This window comes from Seriola aureovittata, chromosome 12 (genome assembly GCF_021018895.1).
Source record: "Seriola aureovittata isolate HTS-2021-v1 ecotype China chromosome 12, ASM2101889v1, whole genome shotgun sequence".
NCBI classification, from domain to species: domain Eukaryota; kingdom Metazoa; phylum Chordata; class Actinopteri; order Carangiformes; family Carangidae; genus Seriola; species Seriola aureovittata.
Window position 1 is genome coordinate 26,790,177 of NC_079375.1, and position 26,433 is coordinate 26,816,609.

Here is a 26,433-nt window from a genome sequence, read left to right on the forward strand (position 1 = left end):
GGAGATCTGCAGATCCATTCTGGTTTTATCACCACTCACTGTAACTGACAGTCCAGGCTTTGTTTCATTTTGAGTTCCCAAGTGAAAGATGAGGAACTCTGGTGGTTTTCCTGGATATTGTCGATACCAGTAAAACTCATCATTCCCTCTCGCTCATAGGTTACATTACGTAGGGTAATGTGCCTCCTTGTGCAACCCTAGTCACAGATACTTTTGTGTTAAAATCTAAAACACGGACTGCGATAACAAGAAACTAACTGAAGCTGGGCTGCTTCATCACAGAAGGCAATTGTAAGGTAAGACAATTATTCTGTTGCATTTCTCTAAAAGATACTGCTGTAAAGGAGTGACCAGTGTTGTGGCTTGAGAGCTCTGTAAAGCCAAGGTTTACTGTAAAGTAGTCTACACTTAAAACTTTCTTTCAATATATATATTTTACTGAAAATTAAAGTTGTTTATTTTACAGCAACATTAGAGAGCTTTTGTAAAGTTCAGATACCCAGAAACACTTGGGTTTGGACATTTTGTGGTTTCACTAAATTTTCCTCTGAAGATAGTTCAAGGTTGTTTTGCAGCCAGATGAGACACATCTACTGTTACAGTGGCATTTTTCTTCAGTGCTCCATCATGTGTCTCATCGCTGACAACTGGAAAGGTAAGAAATGCAAAACTATACCACTCTTAAACTTATTGTAAAAATATTGCTGTTACTGCATTTCAGGTCATGTGGCATGTGTGGTGGTTTGGCAGTGAACGGGGACCTTCTGTGAAGAGCACTTAATACCAGTGGTGAGGACTGACGTGATGGTAGCACTAAAGCTCTTACTGTAATGTAGCTGTTACAATGATGAAGATGATAATGTAGGGATGAGTTGAAGCTGTCTGTTCTTATAGTGTCACCAACTTTGTCACTTCAAGTCACTTACAACCTGCACCAAATTTGAACTTTTTGACACTAACTATCTCTCTGCAACTACATTGGCTCATCAACTATGAGCGGAGAGGAGACCACAAAGAGGTCTGCCAGGAAGAATAATTCTGGATGTTTTCTGAAGAGTGATGAGAAGATGAAGACTCTAGAAAGTTGATCATTTTCCGTCCATTTTGCATTTTTTCGGATCAGATTCGCAAACCAGAAACACAAGGAATTCACATTTCAACATTCCGGCTCATTTTCACCTTAAAGAAGCCCATTGAGATAGAGTTTGAAGCAAAAGGCAACTTGAGAGAACTGTAAGGTAAGAAAACATTCGATTATACTATTGTGCTGTTGTACTTTCTATGAAGTTTTTTTTATGGTTTGTGTTGTACTTTGTGGGTGAATAGAGAGCTCCTGTAAAGTGCACTTTGCTTTATCTTCCCTTCCAACTTGAATAGAAATTAAAAATAGTTTGCTAAAAAATTAATGCATATGTCGTTGATTTTCGTTTTGATTTGCATACTGATAGGGAAAAGTAATGATTAAGTTAAGTTATAGTTGGTTTTTGACGTTTCTGCAGGGACAGTGATTGTGGTGGTGAGATGTAAAAGAAGAAAATAAAAAAACATGAATTCCAGTTGGACTGTTCTGACAGGAGCAGAGATCAGATATGAAGCGGATCTAGGGGCCACATATGCAAGTGACCTATTACTGTGTAAAATCAGATTTGGAAATCAGTACTTGCTTGATAAAATCAGATTTGAGTCCCTTAGTGGCCAAAAGATTGGATTTGGGTAATATCAACATGTAATGTGAGAATAGGTGGTGTGTGACTCCCTCTAGTGGATGTTGTGGAGTATTGTGTTGTCTTTGCTCCAAAGGTTTTTGTACAGAGTTTTGGTGTTTCCTGTCACTGTGGGCTGCAGAGCGCAGTAGTACACAGCAGAGTCAGTCACTTTAGCTGAGATGATCTCCAGATCTACACGTTTCTCTGTCTTGTTAATGTGAGCTGTGAAATCAGAAAGAGTTGGATGAATCAATCATCCCTCTGTGATGTAGAGCAGGAACTCTGGTCTGGATCTCTGGTATTGTTGGTACCACTGGATATTGCTGATAGCACCCTCATATTTACAGGTCAGGCTGATGGTTCTTCTCTCTTCAATAACTTCTTCAGGACTTTCTGGCTTTATGCTGTTCATGGAGCCCATGGCTGCAAAATTAGTGTTATTCATATGAGTTAGTCTGCAAGAGATTCTGACATCAAGAGACTCAATGAGGTTCTTGGCTTTTTCATTTATATGATCATTTTGAAATGCATTAAACACAAAAAGCTCTATTTATATAATGGAAATCTTTAACTTCAAAAAAATAAATAAAGTTATTAACAAATATCTTGTTGATACAGCAGGTTAACTGAGACACTGATTTGTTGTCAAACTCACCTATGAAGTGAGAGAAAAACCAAAAGAGGTAAAGCAACATGTCTTTGGAGGAGTTGAAGCCAAACAGACAGCAGATGAACAATGTTCTTCCACTGCAGTAGAATGAAGAAACTAAACAGCCTCTCTGCTGCACAGCCCTTCTCCTCAACATCAAGCTGATTGTGCTTTTAGTTCCTCCAACATTTCTGCTCTGGACACACAAACAATCTCATTGGCTGAGGTGGACTAAGGTGGGCGGGGCCAGGTAATCACCTCTCTGCTCCTTCCTCAGTGAGATTTAACTGTCTTTATATTTATGGTTTAGTTTTTGTGATGTTTGTCGTCAGTCCACAGACACAGTCTCTGAAAACTCAGTGTTTTCACAGTGTGTGACTCCCTCTAGTGGATGTTGTGGAGTATTGTGTTGTCTTTGCTCCAAAGGTTTTTGTACAGAGTTTTGGTGTTTCCTGTCACTGTGGGCCTCAGAGCACAGTAGTACACAGCAGAGTCAGTCACTGCAGCAGAGGAGATGTTCAGATCCATTCTGGTTTGATTTTCACTCACTTTAAAAGACAGTCCAGATACTGGATCTGATACTTCTTTTCCTGTCCCTGTGTGAGAGATGAGGAATTCTGGTGGTTTTCCTGGATATTGTCGATACCAGAAGAAGTAATCATTACTAGCTGCCTTTGTGGAGTAGTTGTAGGACAGAGTAACAGAGCTGCCTTCTGAACTGAACTCTTCAGTCTTGACTGGACTCAGTTTTTCACAGCTGACTCCTAAAGAAACAGAGAACTCTGTTTTAACATGATGTAAATGTTTCAATACATAATTTACATTCATTTTGCTGCATGATCTCACATACCTGTTAGAGTAGAGACAAACAGTAGATACAGAACATAATAGTCCAATGACAGCATGTTGAATAAAGGTAATGTTGATGGTTTGTGTATTGAACTGTGCTGAATATGGAAGTTCCTCTCTCTTCTATAGTTCAGTAACAGCTCAGCTCCTCCCTGAATCTCTCCGTCTCCTCTTAGATCTGTATTTTCTCTTCTCTCTGTGACACTTCCTCCTGGTGAACAGACTGGAGCAGATTGTTTTTTTTCATTCTGTTTTTGGTTATTATTTTATACCGTGAGTTAGAAAAAGGTACCTGTGAATTTAAGGGTGAATCAACCGTTCATGATTTGCAGACACAAGAACGACATAATTTATACTTCGAATCGGAGACTGTGCAACTGAAGTCAACTGAAAATGAAATCAAATGGTATTGTCCAGTGTTACATCCAGAGTATGAGTGTTTTGCTTAAAAAGCAACAATTTAACAAGATTTGATTTCAAAAACAAAAAGCATCTCTTTTTTAGACATTCATTTGTAGGAAGGTGTTGAACTCAAGCATGTAACATGCAATAAACCAGCTGCCATAAATACTGGACTTAAAGGTAATATATAATCACTAGGGCTGTGAATGTTAATGCTCATGATTAATCTGGAAACCTTAACGCATTACTTTAAAAAAAAAAAAAGAAATTTAATCATATCACCAAGTTTGACCACAACTTCCTCCTGTAGTCGTCCAAGCGTGGATGTCTTACTGCCTGATGGTAAACACAGCCAACAATGCTGAGCGAGGAGACGGATCCCTTTGTCCTTAACGGCATATTTCGATTTAGAAAGCTTTCGAATGGAAGTTTGAATAAAACCAAAGTCATATGGAAATACTGCAGTGATGAACTGTCTTTCCACCGAAGCACAGTGAGTTTGGGGTCCCATCTTCGAGCAAAGCACATCTTTGCTAATGTTAGCAACAAGTCAATAATATTGTTTTACTAGTATTTTAAATGTATGATTAATCATGATTAATCACAGCCTGTTAATGTGATTCACTTGATTAACTTTTTTAATCGATTGACAGCAATAATAATCACATATTGTCAGCAAAACAATGGAAACTGATATAGTATAAAATAATTTAATACTAAATAATCATGTAAATGTAAATGTAGAGGACCTAGGATTGAACCGTGTGGTACACCATAATAAAACATAATTTCAGAAAATAAATGAAATGTATTTTATGTAGATGAGAATAAAATCCATTCGAACCAAAATCTATGAAATATTAAATATAACAGAATATCTGATGACTCAACCTCTATATGATTACTGGATTTTTTTTTTTTTTTTTAATATTTAATGATTTAATATTTTTTTCATTGTCAATATTGTCAGAAAGAACCTCAAAAAATATTTTCCCTACACAGTTTCACTTCAGCTTTATTAGACTCTACCTCCCTCATTCAAAATGGCCGCCACTTTCTCCAACTGTTTAGGGGAGTTTGTTTGCTGAATCTGTTAGTGTGTTTTGTCAGAGTTGATGATGGTGTTGTTTGTGGTAGCATAGGCAAGATAAAGAAAATAGTGGTGGTGTGAGGAGCAGTGATGGCTGGCATTAGGGGAGTGACTCTGGGACGCCAGTGATCACTGTCTTGCCTCCTGGAGGTGTCGTGGGACCAACTAGACGAAACACTGGTGAAAGGAGGTTCCCACCTGATGACCCCAAAGACATGTTAGTTATCACTGCTCATTAGTCTGTACAGCTAAATTAATAGTTATCATAGGACATGTTAAGCTTAGGGAGCTATTCACTGAGTCTTGTCCATTTTCTGTGGCACAAGTTTCTTGTGTTTACCTTAAATTAAAAAAAAAAAAAAGACGTCAGAGTGTAATAGTTAAAGTCACATGTAACATCCCATAACACCTCAATATCATCAGAGTTTGTGTTGAATGAAACAAAACTTTGTCATTCTGTGTTTTATCTTGAATTTTTTATTTCCTTTTTTTATCATCACTACAAAGAATCTAGACTGGATCATAAGAAACCATTGAAGTGTAACAGTGTGTGACTCCCTCTAGTGGATGTTGTGGAGTATTGTGTTGTCTTTGCTCCAAAGGTTTTTGTACAGAGTTTTGGTGTTTCCTGTAACTGTGGGCCTCAGAGCACAGTAGTACACAGCAGAGTCAGACACCTGAAGCTTCTGGATCTTCAGAGGAACTGATCTGACGGTGGAATTCAGAGTGGATGAAAATCTCTCCTTGTGGTCGTCTGCTGTGTTTCCTTCATCCAGTTTAAAGCGGCTCAGGATGAATTTGGGGCTGTGGTTTCCATCCTGTTTGTACCAGTAGAGATCTGGAGTATTTGAACTGCTGTTATATCCACAGTCAAGTGTTACTGCTTCTCCTTCAGTAGCGGTCACGTCTCCTTTTGGTTGCAGCACGTTTTCTTTTTGTGCTCTGCATTCTGTAAAACACCAACAAACAGTATCAGTGTGCTGTTGTAGAATCATGTCAGTGTTGGATTGATGTCACAGAAACAGTAGTGTTCATACCAAGGCACATAGCCAGCAGCACTGAGATGAACAGACGCATCATGTCTGCAGTGTTGAGTCACTGTGAGCTACAGCAAGTATAAAGCAGGCTGTGGTCTCTCAGTTTAGTCTTCATCAACACTAAGATGGTGGATCAGAAGGAGGAGCCTGATCACAGTGACAGGGCTCATTCACAGCCCTGTGTTATTCCCCCAACTGACAACTTTACACTAAACACATGTTTGTACCTCTCTCCTTTCCTGGTCTAACTTGTGTTGTATGTAGTCATGATTGGACATTTCAGCTGACGTGTTTCCTGTTTTACAGCTGCTGCAGATTCACTTTGTTCCTGAGCAGATAAAAGCTGCTGATTGTTGTGAAGCTGCTGCAGCTCCTTTAACATCTTTATCAGAAAGATTACAGGTAAACTGAGGATGAATATTTGAGCAACATGTGACTCTTGTTCTTTTCACAGTGTTTCTCTCTTCAATGTAAACTGACGGTTCAGTATCTGTTGGTCAGATACAAAGATGGTGGAGTGAATGTGGAAGTTTAAATCATGTGATGTTGAAACTTGATGAAACTCCAGTTGTTAGTTTGATTCTACTTTGAGTTTTTCCTTAAATTTCAATGTTTGAAAGTATAAAGTGCTGTTGATTTCAGAGTTTTATTAGTTAATGCTTCAGTGTGTATTTGGTGTTTAGCTCTACATGTTGTCAAGGATGGTGAACAATGGAAGCAGCTGATTTTGGCCTAATGACCCACAGAGTATGAAGATTAAGGGAGTAAGTCAGTGTCCATTTGTTTTCATGGAGTCTTGTGTTTGAAGCATCATCCAGTTGGTTTGTCATTGATGTGGATCAGCTGCTCATGTGAATCCTCCCACAGTGTTTGATTAGCAGCTGTAACCACGGTGACTCTGATAAAACAGGAAGTAGCAGAATCCATGTGATATGAAGCTGTGGTTTGAAAACCACTTCCCTCCTCTTTGAAGAGGAGTCAGATATCTGTTCAGGTTTTTGTACAGCCTCTTCTTCACTTTGTATCACTGTGTTTCTAGAGCACAGTAGTAGAGAGCTGCGTCGTTCAGGGTTAGTCTGCTGATGGTCAGTTCAGTTGATGTGCCTGTTGTTTCGGATTGATATCGACTCGGGGTAGGATTATAATCAGCTGTGCTGCCCTTTGCTCCTTTATAGAGTATAAACTGAGGTGCCTGAAGGTCAGAATCATGTCTGTACCAGTAAAGGTAAACATAGGTGTAGGTTGTCTGATATTGACATGAGAGTGTGACAGATTTTCCTTCTCTTCCACTGACTTCATCTCTTACAGGATAGATTGTGTCTCCAGCTATTAGTCCTGGAAAAAGTAGAGAATGAAGCATTAGACTAACATTGTCCATGAGGCTGAGAGGAGAAGACAGTGGAAAATGTCTCTGTACAGTGTTACTCTGTGGACACAAACAGCTCAACTGTAGCTCACATCATAACTAGATTGTACAGGACTTCATGACAAAGACAGATTATTGTGAAGTTTCAACTGTGAAAGTGATAAAATGGAGGTCAAATATCTTGTTGATACAGCAGGTTAACTGAGACACTGAGTTGTTGTCAAACTCACCTATGAAGTGAGAGAAAAACCAAAAGAGGTAAAGCAACATGTCTTTGGAGGAGTTGAAGCCAAACAGACAGCAGATGAACAATGTTCTTCCACTGCAGTAGAATGAAGAAACTAAACAGTCTCTCTGCTGCACAGCCCTTCTCCTCAACATCAAGCTGATTGTGCTTTTAGTTCCTCCAACATTTCTGCTCTGGACACACAAAGAATCTCATTGGCTGAGGTGGACTAAAGTGGGCGGGGCCAGGTAATCACCTCTCTGCTCCTTCCTCAGTGAGATTTAACTGTCTTTGTATTTATGGTTTAGTTTTTGTGATGTTTGTGTCGTCAGTCCACAGACACAGTCTCTGAAAACTCAGTGTTTTCACAGTGTGTGACTCCCTCTAGTGGATGTTGTGGAGTATTGTGTTGTCTTTGCTCCAAAGGTTTTTGTACAGAGTTTTGGTGTTTCCTGTCACTGTGGGCCTCAGAGCACAGTAGTACACAGCAGAGTCAGTCACTGCAGCAGAGGAGATGTTCAGATGAAACTCTCTAGTTTTCTTGTCATGTTGTAAAGATAGTCCTGGTGTGTTCTCTGAATAATCTGCAATGAGAAACTGTGGAGATGAACTGGACTTCTGTTGATACCAGTAGAGGTAATAAACAGAACCTGAATAGTTGCAGGAGAGAGTCACAGTGTCTCCTTCTGAAGCCATCTCTTCATCTTTAAATGGTTTCACTAAATCCTCAGAGGATCCTGAAAAAAACAAAAAGATATTTCAACATGACGCTTGGATGAAATATTCAAACATTTTTAGACTGAAGTTGATTTTTAAAAAATGTATTTAATCCAAAGAGCCTGTTTTTCCATGGACATCTACGAACTCTCAGATGTTGCTTTATGTTTTGAGAACTTACCAGAATAAAAGGAGACGATCATGATCCAAACTAAAAGCAGCAGCATTATTTTCACTTGTACTGAATGAACAATAGAGAGAACTCAGCAGCTCTCAGCTCTGAAATGAAGCCTTTCATATTGAGTTGTGTAGCTCCTCCTCTTGCTGTGCTCTGTTTCCATTCAGACTGATGGAAGCTTTAGAAATGACAGTGATGCTGCATCATCATCATCATCATCATCATCATCATCCAGGAAGGTCAGACTGAAGGAGGAACCTGCAGAAAATTCACCTGAATCAATCTGGAGAGAAACAACTTTCTGAAAACTCCAAAAGCTCCACTGCTGCAAACTGCAGAGAAAGTCTGACTGTGAATGTGAAACATGTTCAGAGAAGAAGTAGAAGAGGTGAAGATGCAATTATCACCATTCAAGCTAAAACATTGTAGATTATACGTTCAGACTTTGTTTATTATGACGACTGTGATCAACTCTCTGATCAGCTGATTTTCTTCTCCTGAATCCAGATCTGATGATTCTCGTGAAAGATTTAAATGATGCAGCAAACTCTCTCCATCATTGTGGCTTTTATTGTTCAGTTTACTGTTGTCAACTGAATCTAGACTGGATCATAAGAAACCATTGAAGTGTAACAGTGTGTGACTCCCTCTAGTGGATGTTGTGGAGTATTGTGTTGTCTTTGCTCCAAAGGTTTTTGTACAGAGTTTTGGTGTTTCCTGTCACTGTGGGCCTCAGAGCACAGTAGTACACAGCAGAGTCAGACACCTGAAGCTTCTGGATCTTCAGAGGAACTGTCTTGTTCTTGATTGTTGCATTAAATCTTTCTTCCGTGAAGTCTGGAGCATTAGATATTGTTCCATAAGAATCACGTCGTAATACATACTTGGGAAAGTCATTTTCTTCTTGTTTGTACCAGAACAAATAAGCATTCAAGGTATCGCTGGTTTCAAATGAACAATCAAGTGTAACTGTGTCTCCTTCAGCAGCAGTGACATCAGCTGTTGGCTGGATCACTCTGTCTTCTCCTTTACACTCTGGGAAGAACAGAACATGCAGAGGAAGAGATGAATCAAGAAAGATGATTGATTAAAGGAGAACAGTCAGTAGGTTTAAAGAATTACCTATCCAGAGAGTCAGACACACACACATGTAGAACAGATGTGATTTTCACTGATCATTGTCACTTTCAACCATAGAAAGTGTTTTTACAAGGTAACAAATGTCAGCAGAAATGATGTGCTCTGATTTCCTGTATAATAAACATTAAAAGCTCTGACTGTAGAGCTCAGTAATATGTTAAAGTGTCTGAAGAGGAAACATGTTGTGCTTTCTATCTTACCAAAGAAAAGAGCAGCAAGAATAATCCACAGCCAATGTTCCATCTCTACAACAAGGTTTAAATCAACAGGAGAAACTATCTGATGTTCAACATTGACTCTGACAGTTGTTCTCTTCACAGCAGCAGTTATTATTGACACAGTGGTTGAACACAGTGAGGAAGTAGTGCACCGCCTACTTGATAATGTGGCCCTCTAGTGGAGGTAAAAAGTAGAGTTCAACAGTGTGGAGAAAAGGCTTCCAGCAGCTTGTCAGTGTGTCAGCTTGTGTTTTTGTACAGAGACTGTGGGTTTGCTGTCACTGTGGGCTTCACAGCACAGTAGTACAGAGCAGAGTCAGTCACTGCAGCAGAGGAGATCTGCAGATCCATTCTGGTTTTATCACCACTCACTGTAACTGACAGTCCAGACTTTGTTTCATTTTGAGTTCCCAAGTGAGAGATGAGGAACTCTGGTGGTTTTCCTGGATATTGTCGATACCAGTAGAAATTATCGTTGTAATCAGCAGCCTTGGAGTAGTTGTAGGACAGAGTAACAGTGCTGCCTTCTGAACTGAACTCTTCAGTCTTGACTGGACTCAGTTTTTCACAGCTGACTCCTAAAGAAACAGAGAACTCTGTTATAACATGATGTAAATGTTTCAATACATAATTTACATTCATTTTCCTGATGATCTCACATACCTGTTAGAGTAGAGACAAACAGTAGAGACAGTACATAATAGTCCAATGACAGCATGTTGAATAAAGGTAATGTTGATGGTTTGTGTATTGAACTGTGCTGAATATGGAAGTTCCTCTCTCTTCTATAGTTCAGTAACAGCTCAGCTCCTCCCTGAATCTCTCCGTCTCCTCTTAGATCTGTATTTTCTCTTCTCTCTGTGACACTTCCTCCTGGTGAACAGACTGGAGCAGATATTTGTACCATTACTTTCAGGTTTACAAAAGATTCTCTGTGATGATTTAAAGGATAGATCATCTTTTCAGGATTATCATCAGATGATGAAAGGAAAGGTCATTACACAATATTACACACAGAGTATCAGCAGTTTGAATAACATCGGCAGACAGTTCAGAAAGAATTGATTTTACGTGGTTTACTGAATTGTAGGGCCAAGTAGAAGGATCTGAGTTCTAGACTCAGATGTTGCAGGAAGGATTTTAACATGATATATAATCACAGACTGTAAAACAATGGAAACTGATGATTTAATTAGAAATTATTGGATCGAAAGGCCTTGCACATTGAAAATGAGAGGACCTATGATTGGACCCTGTGGTACACCACCAAAAAATCACAGTTGGACAGAACAACAAATGAACATCTTTAATAAAAATAAGAAGAAAAGCAGTTAATACCTGAGTCAGTGGTACCAACCATGTTATGGTGATAAGTCACATTGTGTTATCTGTCAGTGATGTATGGAGCCCTGTAGTGTAACAGTGTGTGACTCCCTCTAGTGGATGTTGCGGAGTATTGTGTTGTCTTTGCTCCAAAGGTTTTTGTACAGAGTTTTGGTGTTTCCTGTCACTGTGGGCTGCAGAGCACAGTAGTACACAGCAGAGTCAGTCACTTTAGCTGAGATGATCTCCAGATCTACACGTTTCTCTGTCTTGTTAATGTGAGCTGTGAAATCAGAAAGAGTTGGATGAATCAATCCTCCCTCTGTGATGTAGAGCAGGAACTCTGGTCTGGATCTCTGGTATTGTTGGTACCACTGGATATTGTTGATAGCACCCTCATATTTACAGGTCAGGTTGATGGTTGTTCTCTCTTCAACAACTTCTTCAGGACTTTCTGGCTTTATGCTGTTCATGGAGCCCATGGCTGCAAAATTAGTGTTATTCATATGAGTTAGTCTGCAAGAGATTCTGACATCAAGAGACTCAATGAGGTTCTTGGCTTTTTCATTTATATGATCATTTTGAAATGCATTAAACACAACATGCTCTATTTATATAAAGGAAATCTTTAACTTCCACAGATCAAAGAGTTATGAACAAATATCTTGTTGATACAGCAGGTTAACTGAGACACTGATTTGTTGTCAAACTCACCTATGAAGTGAGAGAAAAACCAAAAGAGGTAAAGCAACATGTCTTTGGAGGAGTTGAAGCCAAACAGACAGCAGATGAACAATGTTCTTCCACTGCAGTAGAATGAAGAAACTAAACAGCCTCTCTGCTGCACAGCCCTTCTCCTCAACATCAAGCTGATTGTGCTTTTAGTTCCTCCAACATTTCTGCTCTGGACACACAAACAATCTCATTGGCTGAGGTGGACTAAAGTGGGCGGGATCAGGCAATCACCTCTCTGCTCCTTCCTCAGTGAGATTTAACTGTCTTTGTATTTATGGTTTAGTTTTTGTGATGTTTGTGTCGTCAGTCCACAGACACAGTCTCTGAAAACTCAGTGTTTTCACAGTGTGTGACTCCCTCTAGTGGATGTTGTGGAGTATTGTGTTGTCTTTGCTCCAAAGGTTTTTGTACAGAGACTGTGGGTTTCCTGTCACTGTGGGCCTCACAGCACAGTAGTACAGAGCAGAGTCAGTCACTGCAGCAGAGGAGATCTGCAGATCCATTCTGGTTTTATCACCACTCACTGTAACTGACAGTCCAGACTTTGTTTCATTTTGAGTTCCCAAGTGAAGGATGAGGAACTCTGGTGGTTTTCCTGGATATTGTCGATACCAGAAGAAGTAATCATTACTAGTTGCTCCTCTGGAGTAGTTGTAGGACAGAGAAACAGTGCTGCCTTCTGAACTGAACTCTTCAGTCTTGACTGGAGTCGGTTCTTCACAGCTGACTCCTAAAGAAACAGAGAACTCTGTTATAACATGATGTAAATGTTTCAATACATAATTTACATTCATTTTCCTGATGATCTCACATACCTGTTAGAGTAGAGACAAACAGTAGAGACAGTACATAATAGTCCAATGACAGCATGTTGAATAAAGGTAATGTTGATGGTTTGTGTATTGAACTGTGCTGAATATGGAAGTTCCTCTCTCTTCTATAGTTCAGTAACAGCTCAGCTCCTCCCTGAATCTCTCCGTCTCCTCTTAGATCTGTATTTTCTCTTCTCTCTATGACACTTCCTCCTGGTGAACAGACTGGAGCAGATATTTGTACCATTACTTTCAGATTTACAAAAGGTTTTCTGCGATGATTTAAAGGATAGATCACCTTTTCAGGATCATCATCAGATGATGAAAGGAAAGGTCATCGCACAATATTACACACAGAGTATCAGCAGTTTGAATAACATCGACAGACTGTTCAGAAAGAATTGATTTTACCTGGTTTACTGAATTGTAGGGGCAAGTAGAAGGATCTGAGTTCTAGACTCAGATGTTGCAGGAAGGATTTTAATATGATATATAATCACAGTCTGTAAAACAATGGAAAATTGCGATTTATTTAGAAATAATTTGATCCACGGGACACGTACATTGAAAATGAGAGGACCTATGATTGAACCCTGTGGTACACCACAAAAAAATCACAGCTGGAAAGACCAACAAAGGAAAGTCTTTAATAAAGATGAGAAGAAAAGCAGTTAATACCTGAGTCTGTGGTACCAACCATGTTATGGTGATAAGTCACATTGTGTTATCCGTCAGTGATGTATGGAGCCCTGTAGTGTAACAGTGTGTGACTCCCTCTAGTGGATGTTGTGGAGTATTGTGTTGTCTTTGCTCCAAAGGTTTTTGTACAGAGTTTTGGTGTTTCCTGTCACTGTGGGCCTCAGAGCACAGTAGTACACAGCAGAGTCAGACACTTGAAGCTTCTGGATCCTCAGAGGAACTGACTTGTTCTTGATTTCAGTTTGAAATCGTCCTGATGACTTTTGTCCTTTCTCTGAAATGTAGTGTTGTATCAAAAGCTTTGGGAAATCATTAATTTCTTGTTTGTACCAGAATAGTGTGTAGTCCGAGGAACTGGTCTCAAATTTACAATCAAGTGTAACTGTGTGTCCTTCAGCAGCTGTGACATCACCTGTTGGCTGCATCACTCTGTCTTCTCCTTTACACTCTGGGAAGAACAGAACATGCAGAGGAAGAGATGAATCAAGAAAGATGATTGATTAAAGGAGAACAGTCAGTAGGTTTAAAGAGTTACCTATCCAGAGAGTCACACACACACACACATGTAGAACAGATGTGATTTTCACTGATCATTGTCACTTTCAACCATAGAAAGTGTTTTTACAAGGTAACAAATGTCAGCAGAAATGATGTGCTCTGATTTCCTGTATAATAAACATTAAAAGCTCTGACTGTAGAGCTCAGTAATATGTTAAAGTGTCTGAAGAGGAAACATGTTGTGCTTTCTATCTTACCAAAGAAAAGAGCAGCAAGAATAATCCACAGCCAATGTTCCATCTCTACAACAAGGTTTAAATCAACAGGAGAAACTATCTGATGTTCAATATTCACTCTGACAGTTGTTCTCTTCACAGCAGCAGTTATTATTGACACAGTGGTTGAACACAGTGAGGAAGTAGTGCACTGCCTACTTGATAATGTGGCCCTCTAGTGGAGGTAAAAAGTAGAGTTCAACAGTGTGGACAAAAGGCTTCCAGCAGCTTGTCAGTGTGTCAGCTTGTGTTTTTGTACAGAGACTGTGGGTTTGCTGTCATTGTGGGCTTCACAGCACAGTAGTACAGAGCAGAGTCAGTCACTGCAGCAGAGGAGATCTGCAGATCCATTCTGGCTTTATCACCACTCACTGTAACTGACAGTCCAGACTTTGTTTCATTTTGATTTCCCAAGTGAAAGATGAGGAACTCTGGTGGTTTTCCTGGATATTTTCGATACCAGTAAAACTCATCACCACCAGTTGCCTTTCTGGTGTAGTTGTAGGACAGAGTAACAGTGCTGCCTTCTGAACTGAACTCTTCAGTCTTGATTGGAGTCAGTTCTTCACAGCTGACTCCTAAAGAAACAGAGAACTCTGTTAAACATTGAGTAAATGTTTCAATACATAATTTACATTCATTTTGCTGCATGATCTCACATACCTGTTAGAGTAGAGACAAACAGTAGAGACAGTACATAATAGTCCAATGACAGCATGTTGAATAAAGGTAATGTTGATGGTTTGTGTATTGAACTGTGCTGAATATGGAAGTTCCTCTCTCTTCTATAGTTCAGTAACAGCTCAGCTCCTCCCTGAATCTCTCCGTCTCCTCTTAGATCTGTATTTTCTCTTCTCTCTGTGACACTTCCTCCTGCTGAACAGACTGGAGCAGATATTTGTACCAGTACGTCGAGATTTACAAAAGATTCTCTGTGATGATTTAAAGGATAGATCATCTTTTCAGGATTATCATCAGATGATGAAAGGAAAGGTCATCACACAATATTACACACAGAGTATCAGCAGTTTGAATAACATCGGCAGACAGTTCAGAAACAATTGATTTTACCTGGTTTACTGAATTGTAGGGGCAAGTAGAAGGATCTGAGTTCTAGACTCAGATGTTGCAGGAAGGATTTTAACATGATATATAATCACAGTCTGTAAAACAATGGAAACTGGTGATTTATTTAGAAATTATTGGATCACAAGTACACATACATTGAAAATGATAGGACCTATGATTGAACCCTGTGGTACACCACAAAAAAATCACAGCCAGAAAGAACAACAAGGAAAAATCTTTGATATAGATGAGAAGAAACGTAGTTGATTCCAGAGTCTGTGGTACCAACCATGTTATGGTGATAAGTCACATTGTGTGATCTGTCAGTGATGTATGGAGCCTTGAAGTGTAACAGTGTGTAACTCCCTCTAGTGGATGTTGTGGAGTATTGTGTTGTCTTTGCTCCAAAGGTTTTTGTACAGAGTTTTGGTGTTTCCTGTCACTGTGGGCTTCACAGCACAGTAGTACACAGCAGAGTCAGTCACTGCAGCAGAGGAGATGTTCAGATGAAACTCTCTAGTTTTCTTGTCATGTTGTAAAGATAGTCCTGGTGTTTTCTCTGAATAATCTGCGATGAGAAACTGTGGAGATGAACTGGACTTCTGTTGATACCAGTAGAGGTAATAAACAGAACCTGAATAGTTGCAGGAGAGAGTCACAGTGTCTCCTTCTGAAGCCATCTCTTCATCTTTAAATGGTTTCACTAAATCCTCAGAGAATCCTGAAAAAAACAAAAAGATATTTCAACATGACGCTTGGATGAAATATTCAAACATTTTTAGACTGAAGTTGATTTTTAAAAAATGTATTTAATCCAAAGAGCCTGTTTTTCCATGAACATCTACTAACTCTCAGATGTTGCTTTATGTTTTGAGAACTTACCAGAATGAAAGGAGACGATCATGATCCACACTAAAAGCAGCAGCATTATTTTCACTTGTACTGAATGAACAATAGAGAGAACTCAGCAGCTCTCAGGTCTGAAATGAAGCCTTTCATATTGAGTTGTGTAGCTCGTCCTCTTGCTGTGCTCTGTTTCCATTCAGACTGATGGAAGCTTTAGAAATGACAGTGATGCTGCATCATCATCATCATCATCATCATCCAGGAAGGTCAGACTGAAGGAGGAACCTGCAGAAAATTCACCTGAATCAATCTGGAGAGAAACAACTTTCTGAAAACTCCAAAAGCTCCACTGCTGCAAACTGCAGAGAAAGTCTGACTGTGAATGTGAAACATGTTCAGAGAAGAAGTAGAAGAGGTGAAGATGCAATTATCACCATTCAGGCTAAAACATTGTAGATTATACGTTCAGACTTTGTGTTTATTATCACGACTGTGATCAACTCTCTGATCAGCTGATTTTCTTCTCCTGAATCCAGATCTGATGATTCTCAGTGAAAGATTTAAATGATGCAGCAAACTCTCTCCATCATTGTGGCTTTTATTGTTCAGTTTACTGTTGTCAACTGAATCTAGACTGGATCATAAGAAACCATTGAAGTGTAACAGTGTGTGACTCCCTCTAGTGGATGTTGTGGAGTATTGTGTTGTCTTTGCTCCAGAGGTTTTTGTACAGAGTTTTGGTGTTTCCTGTCACTGTGGGCCTCAGAGCACAGTAGTACACAGCAGAGTCAGACACCTGAAGCTTCTGGATCGTCAGAGGAACTGACTTGTTCTTGATTTCCGTGTGAAATCTTCCTGCTGATTTCTGTCCTTTCTCTGAACTGTAGTGTTGTATCAAAAACCTTAAGAAATCATTTTCTTCTTGTTTGTACCAGAACAAATTAGCATTCGAAGTAAAGCTGGTCTCAAATGAACAGTCAAGTGTAACTGTGTGTCCTTCAGCAGCAGTGACATCAGCTGTTGGCTGGATCACTCTGTCTTCTCCTTTACACTCTGGGAAGAACAGAACATGCAGAGGAAGAGATGAATCAATAAAGATGATTGATTAAAGGAGAACAGTCAGTAGGTTTAAAGAGTTACCTATCCAGAGAGTCAGACACACACACATGTAGAACAGATGTGATTTTCACTGATCATTGTCACTTTCAACCATAGAAAGTGTTTTTACAAGGTAACAAATGTCAGCAGAAATGATGTGCTCTGATTTCCTGTATAATAAACATTAAAAGCTCTGACTGTAGAGCTCAGTAATATGTTAAAGTGTCTGAAGAGGAAACATGTTGTGCTTTCCATCTTACCAAAGAAAAGAGCAGCAAGAATAATCCACAGCCAATGTTCCATCTCTACAACAAGGTTTAAATCAACAGGAGAAACTAGCTGATGTTCAACATTCACTCTGACAGTTGTTCTCTTCACAGCAGCAGTTATTATTGACACAGTGGTTGAACACAGTGAGGAAGTAGTGCACCGCCTACTTGATAATGTGGCCCTCTAGTGGAGGTAAAAAGTAGAGTTCAACAGTGTGGAGAAAAGGCTTCCAGCAGCTTGTCAGTGTGTCAGCTTGTGTTTTTGTACAGAGACTGTGGGTTTGCTGTCACTGTGGGCTTCACAGCACAGTAGTACAGAGCAGAGTCAGTCACTGCAGCAGAGGAGATCTGCAGATCCATTCTGGTTTTATCACCACTCACTGTAACTGACAGTCCAGACTTTGTTTCATTTTGAGTTCCCAAGTGAGAGATGAGGAACTCTGGTGGTTTTCCTGGATATTGTCGATACCAGAAGAAATAGTCATTACTAGTTGCCTTTGTGGTGTAGTTGTAGGACAGAGTAACAGTGCTGCCTTCTGAACTGAACTCTTCAGTCTTGACTGGACTCAGTTCTTCACAGCTGACTCCTAAAGAAACAGAGAACTCTGTTATAACATGATGTAAATGTTTCAATACATAATTTACATTCATTTTCCTGCATGATCTCACATACCTGTTAGAGTAGAGACAAACAGTAGAGCTAGTACATAATAGTCCAATGACAGCATGTTGAATGAAGGTAATGTTGATGGTTTGTGTATTGAACTGTGCTGAATATGGAAGTTCCTCTCTCTTCTATAGTTCAGTAACAGCTCAGCTCCTCCCTGAATCTCTCCGTCTCCTCTGAGATCTGTATTTTCTCTTCTCTCTGTGACACTTCCTCCTGCTGAACAGACTGGAGCAGATATTTGTACCATTACTTTCAGATTTACAAAAGGTTTTCTGTGATGATTTAAAGGATAGATCACCTTTTCAGGATCATCAAACACAAGAAGGAGCTAATGATTGTTTCTGAGACAGCATTATTTCATTACTGTACAATATACACTCCCCTCCAAAAGTATTGAAACAGTGAGTCCAATTCCCTTTTTTTACTGTAGACTCAAAACATTTGGGTTTGACATCAAAAGATGAACATGAGACAAGAGATAAACAATTTAGAAGATAGCACCTTTTATTTTGAACACACCCATTTTTCCTGTGATCAAAAGTTTTGGAAAATGACAGGTATGTTTTTTTGCCCAGGTGTGTCCTATTACACTGATTATTCAAACAATAAATAGCGTTGAATGTCTTCGCTCAGTTTTAGATTTGAGCTTTATAGTTTTTATATATAGTTAGAGGTGTAACCAACATGAAAACCAGAGAGCTGTCTATGGGTGAAAAAAAAGCAATTGTGAAGCTGAGAGAACATGGAAAATCAATTAGAGCCATTGCACAAACATTGGCCATAGCCAGTACAACCATTTAGTATGACCTGAAGAAGAAAGAAACCACTGGTGTACTAAGTAACAGACGCTGAACGAGTAGACCAAGGACAACAGCAGCAGTTGACAACAAAAACATTGTGAGAGCTGTAAAGAAAGACCCTAAAACAACTGTTAGTGACATCAGCAACAACCTCCAGAGGGCAGGAGTGAAGGGATCAAAATCTACTGTTCACAGAAAACTTCTTGAACAAAAGTACAGAGGCTACACCAGAAGATGCAATCACTCATTAGCAAGAAGAATAAGAAGGCCAGGCTGGAATTTGCCAAAAAGTAATGAGACTAGCCTCAAAAATTGGATTTGCATATAATATTTAATCACAGACTGTCTGGAAAACAATGGAAACTGATGATTTATTCAGAAATTATTTGATAACAAGTACACATGCATTGAAAATGAGAGGACCTATGATTGAACCCTGTGGTATACCACAAAAAACCTGAGCCTGAGAGAACGACAAGGAAACATCTTTAACAAAGATATGAAGAAAACCAGTTGATTCCAGAGTCTGTGGTACCAACCATGTTATGGTGATAAGTCACATTGTGTTATCTGTTAGTGATGTATGGAGCCCTGTAGTGTAACAGTGTGTGACTCCCTCTAGTGGATGTTGTGGAGTATTGCGTTGTCTTTGCTCCAAAGGTTTTTGTACAGAGTTTTGGTGTTTCCTGTCACTGTGGGCCTCAGAGCACAGTAGTACACAGCAGAGTCAGACACCTGAAGCTTCTGGATCTTCAGAGGAACTGATCTGACGGTGGAATTCAGAGTGGATGAAAATCTCTCCTTGTGGTCGTCTGCTGTGTTTCCTTCATCCAGTTTAATGCGGCTCAGGATGAATTTGGGGCTGTGGTTTCCATCCTGTTTGTACCAGTAGAGATATGAAGTTGGTGAACTGCTGTTATATCCACAGTCAAGTGTTACTGCTTCTCCTTCAGTAGCGGTCACGTCTCCTTTTGGTTGCAGCACGTTTTCTTTTTGTGCTCTGCATTCTGTAAAACACCAACAAACAGTATCAGTGTGCTGTTACAGAATCATGTCAGTGTTGGATTGATATCACAGAAACAGTAGTGTTCATACCAAGGCACATAGCAGCCAGCAGCACTGAGATGAACAGAGGCATCATGTCTGCAGTGTTGAGTCACTGTGAGCTACAGCAAGTATAAAGCAGGCTGTGGTCTCTCAGTTTAGTCTTCATCAACACTAAGATGGTGGATCAGAAGGAGGAGCCTGATCACAGTGACAGGGCTCATTCACAGCCCTGTGTTATTCCCCCAACTGACAACTTTACACTAAACACATGTTTGTACCTCTCTCCTTTCCTGGTCTACATTGTGAAAAAAATCTGTAAATTTTTTTTTGTTTTTTTTAAATACATGAAAACATTAATAAAATTACAAAAATAGACTGTGAATTTACATGTCAAATGTCAAAAACATGAAAACACCATAACTGTGAATAACCATACAATTTCCTTTTTTTTTTTAAAGAAAATTGTTGTTGTTTTTTTACATAGAAATACTGTTAAAATACATTTGCAAATGTATTGTAATTTCAAGTATTACTTTGTTATTTAAAAGATTGAACTGTTAAAGTTTAATATACTGTAAAAAGATGAGATAAAATTACTGACAATTAACAGTATAAGAAGTATCTGTTTTTTAATTCTATTGAGATTTGTTTGTTTATTTACAAAAACCTTGTGTAATTACAAAAGTTTTCTCAGCAAAAATGTTGAATGTATAACATGTCGATGTATAACATGCTTAACGGAGTAAATTTGTGCTTTGTAAATTATGGCAAAAAAGGTGCAACACTGCCATCTATTGGCGCAGTGGTTGGTGTGGGAACTGCACAGAGAAAAGAGGACTTCGCTGTGGTAAGATGTCCTCTTGCATGGTCTGGGATAATCAATGATTTTGTTAAAGGTTTCAGGTGTTCATGTTTTATATTTTGCTGTGTAATGTACTCATTGAGATCTGTGCTAACTGTTTTTAGCACTTACTGTGATTTGTTAAGCCATAGAGCTACTTTTTGGAGACTCGTAATGATACTAAACTAGCTTAAATGCTTACCCTCGTTCCATGTGTTGTTCAGACTGCTGTGCTGTATGCTGTGTTGCAGGTTATATGCTGTGCATTTTGTTATGTTACCTTTACATGACATTTTATTGTATATTTTGCCTGTGTGAGCTGCCACCTGTTCAGCTAAAGGGTTAATATTCATTCATCTAAATTTAGTGTATTTCTATACTTACCTCATGTTGAAAGTGTTCTTAAAATCAATTTTATGTCACACAGTGGATTATATGGGGGGTTTGGACTTATGCTTGTGGAATAACAATATACACTATACGATCACAGTAGAATGTAATTTTTGTTTTTATTTTATATGAAAAGATTTGTGTATTTTATTTTATTGTTTATTGAACTGCACAGAGAAAAGAGGACTTCACTGTGATTATCCTGAGACCGATGATAGTTTCACACGCCATTGCTGTGCTGTATGCTGTGTTGCAGGAGGGAACTGTGTGTAATAAACACCCCATAATCCACCTGGTCACCGTCTGTGGTGTGTAGAAGCGACAGTAGTGTGGCGCTGCACTTCACTGAGCTGTGACCCGTCACATTGGTGCCGTGACTCGTTGATCTGGAGTTGGCTCTTCGCCCCGTCCCGGGACCATCTTACGGGCAGCTTCTACTTTGTGCTTTCAGGTGGACAGTGTGTCAACCACTGTGTAGTATAACTGTGGCAATTTCTTTCTTAAGCGGTTTATTTTTGTTATTACATGCTTTCCTGTTTTGATGTAGTTCATGTAATTTTGTCGAGTGAGTTTAGAAAATGAGCTACATACACAGGAATGCTAGTGCGCCTCTTACTCGGGGTATTGGTAGGGGTAGAGGTATGGTGTTGCAGTTTGTCAGCCCTGTTCAGGGGGGTGATGGTCACGTGATGGGGGGTGAGCAGGTTCTAGATGAGGTCTCTTCAGTCAGTGGAGACAGGGTTCCTTCTCAGAGCCGCCACACTGAACCTACACCGAGCACACAGGTTACTGCTACACTCACACAGAACCCTAGTCCACCTTCACCTGATGTAGTCAGTCAGATGAGTGACATAATTAAACGTGTTGGCCAGCAGCTAGCGGATAGTATAATTGCACGCCTCAGCCCGGCACATAGTACACCCACTCCAAGCATCCCACTTGTACATAATGCACCCACTGACATGTCTGCACACGGTCGGGACCTGTCACAAGTCCAGCTAGTGCCTCACAGGAAGTTGAAAGAACCCCCAACCTTCAAAGGGGATGACACTGACACTGTGGATGTGCATGAGTCGGAAGACCTGATGAAGAATTACATAAAGAGGACAAATATCAGACCCGAGCAGCAGGCTGAGGAGATGCTCATTCACCTCAGAGGGCGAGCTAAAGATGTTGTGAAGTTTGGAATGAGGAATAGCGACATTGATGTGACTATGAACCCGGACGCCATTTATGCTCTCCTCCGTAAACATTTTGCTACTGTCCCCTGTTCACCTCTCCCCCTAGCAGACTTTTACACTACCCTGCCAAAGAATAATGAGGATGCACAGACTACTGGCTGAGACTCAACCAGGCTGCAGATGTTGCTGCTGACCGCCTCAAGGAACAAGGCAAGGAACTACACTGCCCCAACCTGGAAGTGGCACATATGTTTATCAAGAATTGTCCCTCCAAAGAGCTCGCCATCACCTTCAGGTCAAAGACAATTGATAAATGGTCTGTGGTGGAGGTCCAGGATGTGCTGGATGAGTACCATACTGAGAGGGGTTCAAGGGGTGCTGCTGCTGCTGTGAGCAGGAAGCCCAGTGAGAATGTGTATGTGAACAAAGTTGAAATGCTTCACACTGCGGCACCTCAATCTGACTCAAAAGACTCTCACGCACCCAGGTCGCCAGACTTAGCTCCTCTTGAGCGTGTCATTACTATGCTGGAGAAAGTTCTGTTGGAGATATCTACTCCTGCCCAGGCTAATACCACCAGACAGCCTAGATTGAAACTCTCCAGGATTGAGGGTCTGAATAACCTACCATGTGCTGTCTGTGGCGACGCAACCCATTCTGCCCTCACTCATTGCTGCGACAAGAAACTCTGCTTCAAATGCTTCTCACCTGATCACTCCAGATGCAGCTGCCCTGTGCAGATGACATCTGCCTCATCTGCGCAGTTGGGAAACTAATGGATCTGCATCCAGGGGAGGGTGTTGCGGCTCCTATTGGTGTCACTCCCATGAGTGATGTTGAGGATTTTGAGTCAGTCTTTGAATCAGTCTGTTCCAGCGTGCCCACTAACAAAACTGTCATATTTCAAGGTACTCACAGAATTCAGAGGTCAGACAGTTTGCTCTACACCACTGCCACTGCAGCAGGTGTCTCTTTAAAGGCGATGATCGACTGTGGCTCTACAGGATGCACATTGAGTGAACCAGCTGTAAAGCGCTTCCTGCAGCATAATCCAGATATGAGACGATACTCTGCAGATGATGTTGTCATTATTGGATGTGGGGGTCATCAGATCACGCCTTCTGCTGCATATGATGTGGAAATAGAGGTGTATGATTGCAAAATGATTGTCCCCATGTTTGTGGTGCCTGGACAGACTGATGACATGATCTTGGGCAGCAATGCCATAAAGACAATTATCCGACTGATGAGACAGACTGTCGGCTATTGGCGACTCATGTCTGAGCCCAGTATTGTCACGGATGAAGACTGCCATCACTTCTTCTCTCTTCTTTCCAACGTGGAGAAGTGGAGAGGTGACACAGTGCCCGACAAGGTTGGCACACTGAAGCTGCAACGATGTGTGACGTTACAACCACAGAGTGAACATCTCGTGTGGGGCAAGCTTCCTGCTTCAGCACCTATGTCAGTTGGCAATACTGTGATTGTTGAACCAACCCAAGCAAGATGCAGACCCAGGAATGTCTTGGTTGGTAGGATTGTTACACCTATGTGGGGCAATCGATGTCTGCCCATGAAAATCATCAACCCCACCAATGAACCCATCGTGCTGAAGAGGAACACAAAACTGGCGGATGTGTTTCCCTCTGTTGCAGCGGAGGATCGGTCTCAACCTGAATACATCAAAGTTCACTCTCAATCTATGACTGACGCTGCGATGCCAAGGTCCAAGGAGGATGTCAGAAGATCATTAGACAAGCTTGGTGTAAGTGATCTGGACTTGGATCCAGTGCTGTCTCTGACCTGTGGAGAGACAGGCTTCTCCAGATCATTGAGACAACATGACTTGACATGAGTCAATCTTCTCACGACACAAGATGGACTGTGGACAGGCATCTGACTTTGTGCACAAGATACATCTAGTGGATGAGAGGCGGTTCCGTTTGCCCTACCGCAGAGTGCCACCAAGCCACTATGAGAAGCTGAGAACAGCTCTCAATGAAATGGAAGAAAAAGGTATTATTCGAAAATCTTCCAGTGAGTATGCATCGCCACTTGTCCTTGTATGGAAGAAAAATGGGGATCTGCGCATCTGCACGGATTTCAGATGGCTCAATGCTAGGACTGTGAAGGATGCACACCCACTGCCTCACCAGGCTGATGCTCTCGCTGCACTGGGGGGAAATGTCTCAAAAGGCTCTTTGTTGGCTTAACTGTGGACCAGCTCTTTACCCTCGCTAGGGTGCTGGAGGGAGCATGGTAGTTTGCCAATCCAGTCCACATGTGTTTTGTGGATTTGGAGAAAGCTTACGACCGTGTTCCCAGGGGCTCCCTGTGGGGGGCGCTCCAGGAGTATGGGGTGGATGGCCCCTTGTTAGCGGCCATTAAGTCCCTGTACCAAAGGAGTGTGAGTCTGGTTCGCGTAGCCGGCAGTAAGTCGGACCTGTTCCCGGTGGGGGTTGGACTCCGCCAGGGCTGCCCTTTGTCACCGGTTCTGTTCATAACTTTTATGGACAGAATTTCTAGGCGCAGCCGGGTGGTGGACGGGTTTGGGTTCGGTGGCAGGAGGATCTCGTCTCTTTTTGCGGATGATCAGGTCCTCTTAGCTTCATCGAGCGCCGACCTTCAGGTCTCGCTCGGGCGGTTCGCGGCCGAGTGCGAAGCGGCTGGGATGAAGATCAGCACCTCCAAGTCTGAGGCCATGGTCCTCAGCCGGAAACGGGTGGATTGCCCGCTCGGGGTCGGGGGGGAGGCTCTGCCTCAGGTGGAGGAGTTTAAGTATCTCGGGATCTTGTTCACGAGTGAGGGTAGGATGGAGCGGGCGGCGTCAGCAGTGATGCAGGCGCTGAATCGGTCTGTTGTGGGGAAGAGGGAGCTAAGCCGGAAGGCGAAGCTCTCAATTTTCCGGTCGATCTACGTTCCAATCCTCACCTATGGTCATGAGCTTTGGGTAATGACCGAAAGAACGAGATCACGAATACAAGCGGCCGAAATGAGTTTCCTCCGCAGGGTGGCCGGGCTCAGCCTTAGAGATAGGGTGAGGAGCTCGGTCATCCGGGAGGGACTCGGAGTAGAGCCGCTGCTCCTCCATGTCGAGAGGAGCCAGTTGAGGTGGTTCGGGCATCTGGTGAGGATGCCTCCTGGACGCCTCCCCGGGGAGGTGTTTCGGGCATGTCCCACCAGGAGGAGGCCTCGGGGCCGACCAAGGACACGCTGGGGGGATTATATCTCTCGGCTGGCCTTGGAACGTCTCGGGATTCTCCCGGGGGAGCTGGTGGAAGTGGCTGGGGAGAGGGCCGTCTGGACCTCTTTGCTGAGGCTGCTGCCCCCGCGACCCGGATCCGGATAAGCGGGAGACGACGACGACGACGGTTCACCATGTTGTAAGCACTTTACATTACTGTTAGGAGATCAGCCATGATTGAAAGTGCACTAGGTCTTTACATTTCTCAGGAGATTTCAGCATCTCTCTGTCTTTATCAGGACCTGAGCCAGTGCAGATGCAATACCGCCTCCACCTGTCTCACCAACGGCAGAGAGTTCAGACAGTGAGGAGGGTCTAGGTGAGTAACATGCTATCATTCACTTTTAACAGTAAGACTTGTCCATACCACTGATTAAATCAGAACCACAGTGTATACATGTTCATACTGCTGATTCTTAATGATGAATATACGACTGCCTATATTGGTTATGTATTTTACTGTATATCCATATTTGTATTACCCAGTATGTTGGTTATATAGTGTGTACATTGAACTCTCATACCTCTAATTGCTTGTATTTACATTTCATAATCATACTGAATTTATTTTTGCATATTCATATCTATCGTCATAATCTATTAAACTCACACAACAGACCTAACCTGTTCGAATATAAAGAACTTGTATGATCTAAAGGAATTGTCCTATCACATGTCTGTCTGTATCAGGACCAGAAGTCCAGTCTAATCTTCACCAATGATGGACCAGCACCTGCCTTTTCTTCTGCATCTGGCCTCATCAATCAACAGCCACATGACATCAACACCTTGAGGTATTATCCCTGCACATGACAGATGTTGTCTATACTGTGATCTCCTGCACATCCCCTAATCAATATCTTTTGCACATCTTGACGTTGACAGAAGCTCTAACTCTTCCAGTGTCTTTGTGTTGCCTCACCACTGTTTGTTTTTTTTTGTTTGTTTTTTTTTTTAAATGAATATATGGGAATCTCTTCTACAACTTCTTCACATGTACATGTATCATTTATTCAGTCTTGTTTTTATTACAGTATTTGCTAAATGAGGTTTAGGTGC

At 41.2% G+C, this 26,433-nt stretch overlaps 1 gene segment (V, D, J or C); it reads right to left on the bottom strand.

Moving 5' to 3' along the window:
• Window positions 1–3,935: 3,935 nt before the first annotated feature.
• LOC130178754 (T cell receptor alpha variable 38-1-like) lies at window positions 3,936–5,773 on the bottom strand. The segment is given in 3 exon segments: window positions 3,936–3,942; window positions 5,309–5,645; window positions 5,734–5,773. Coding segments are annotated over 3 exon segments (384 nt in total).
• Window positions 5,774–26,433: the final 20,660 nt, after the last annotated feature.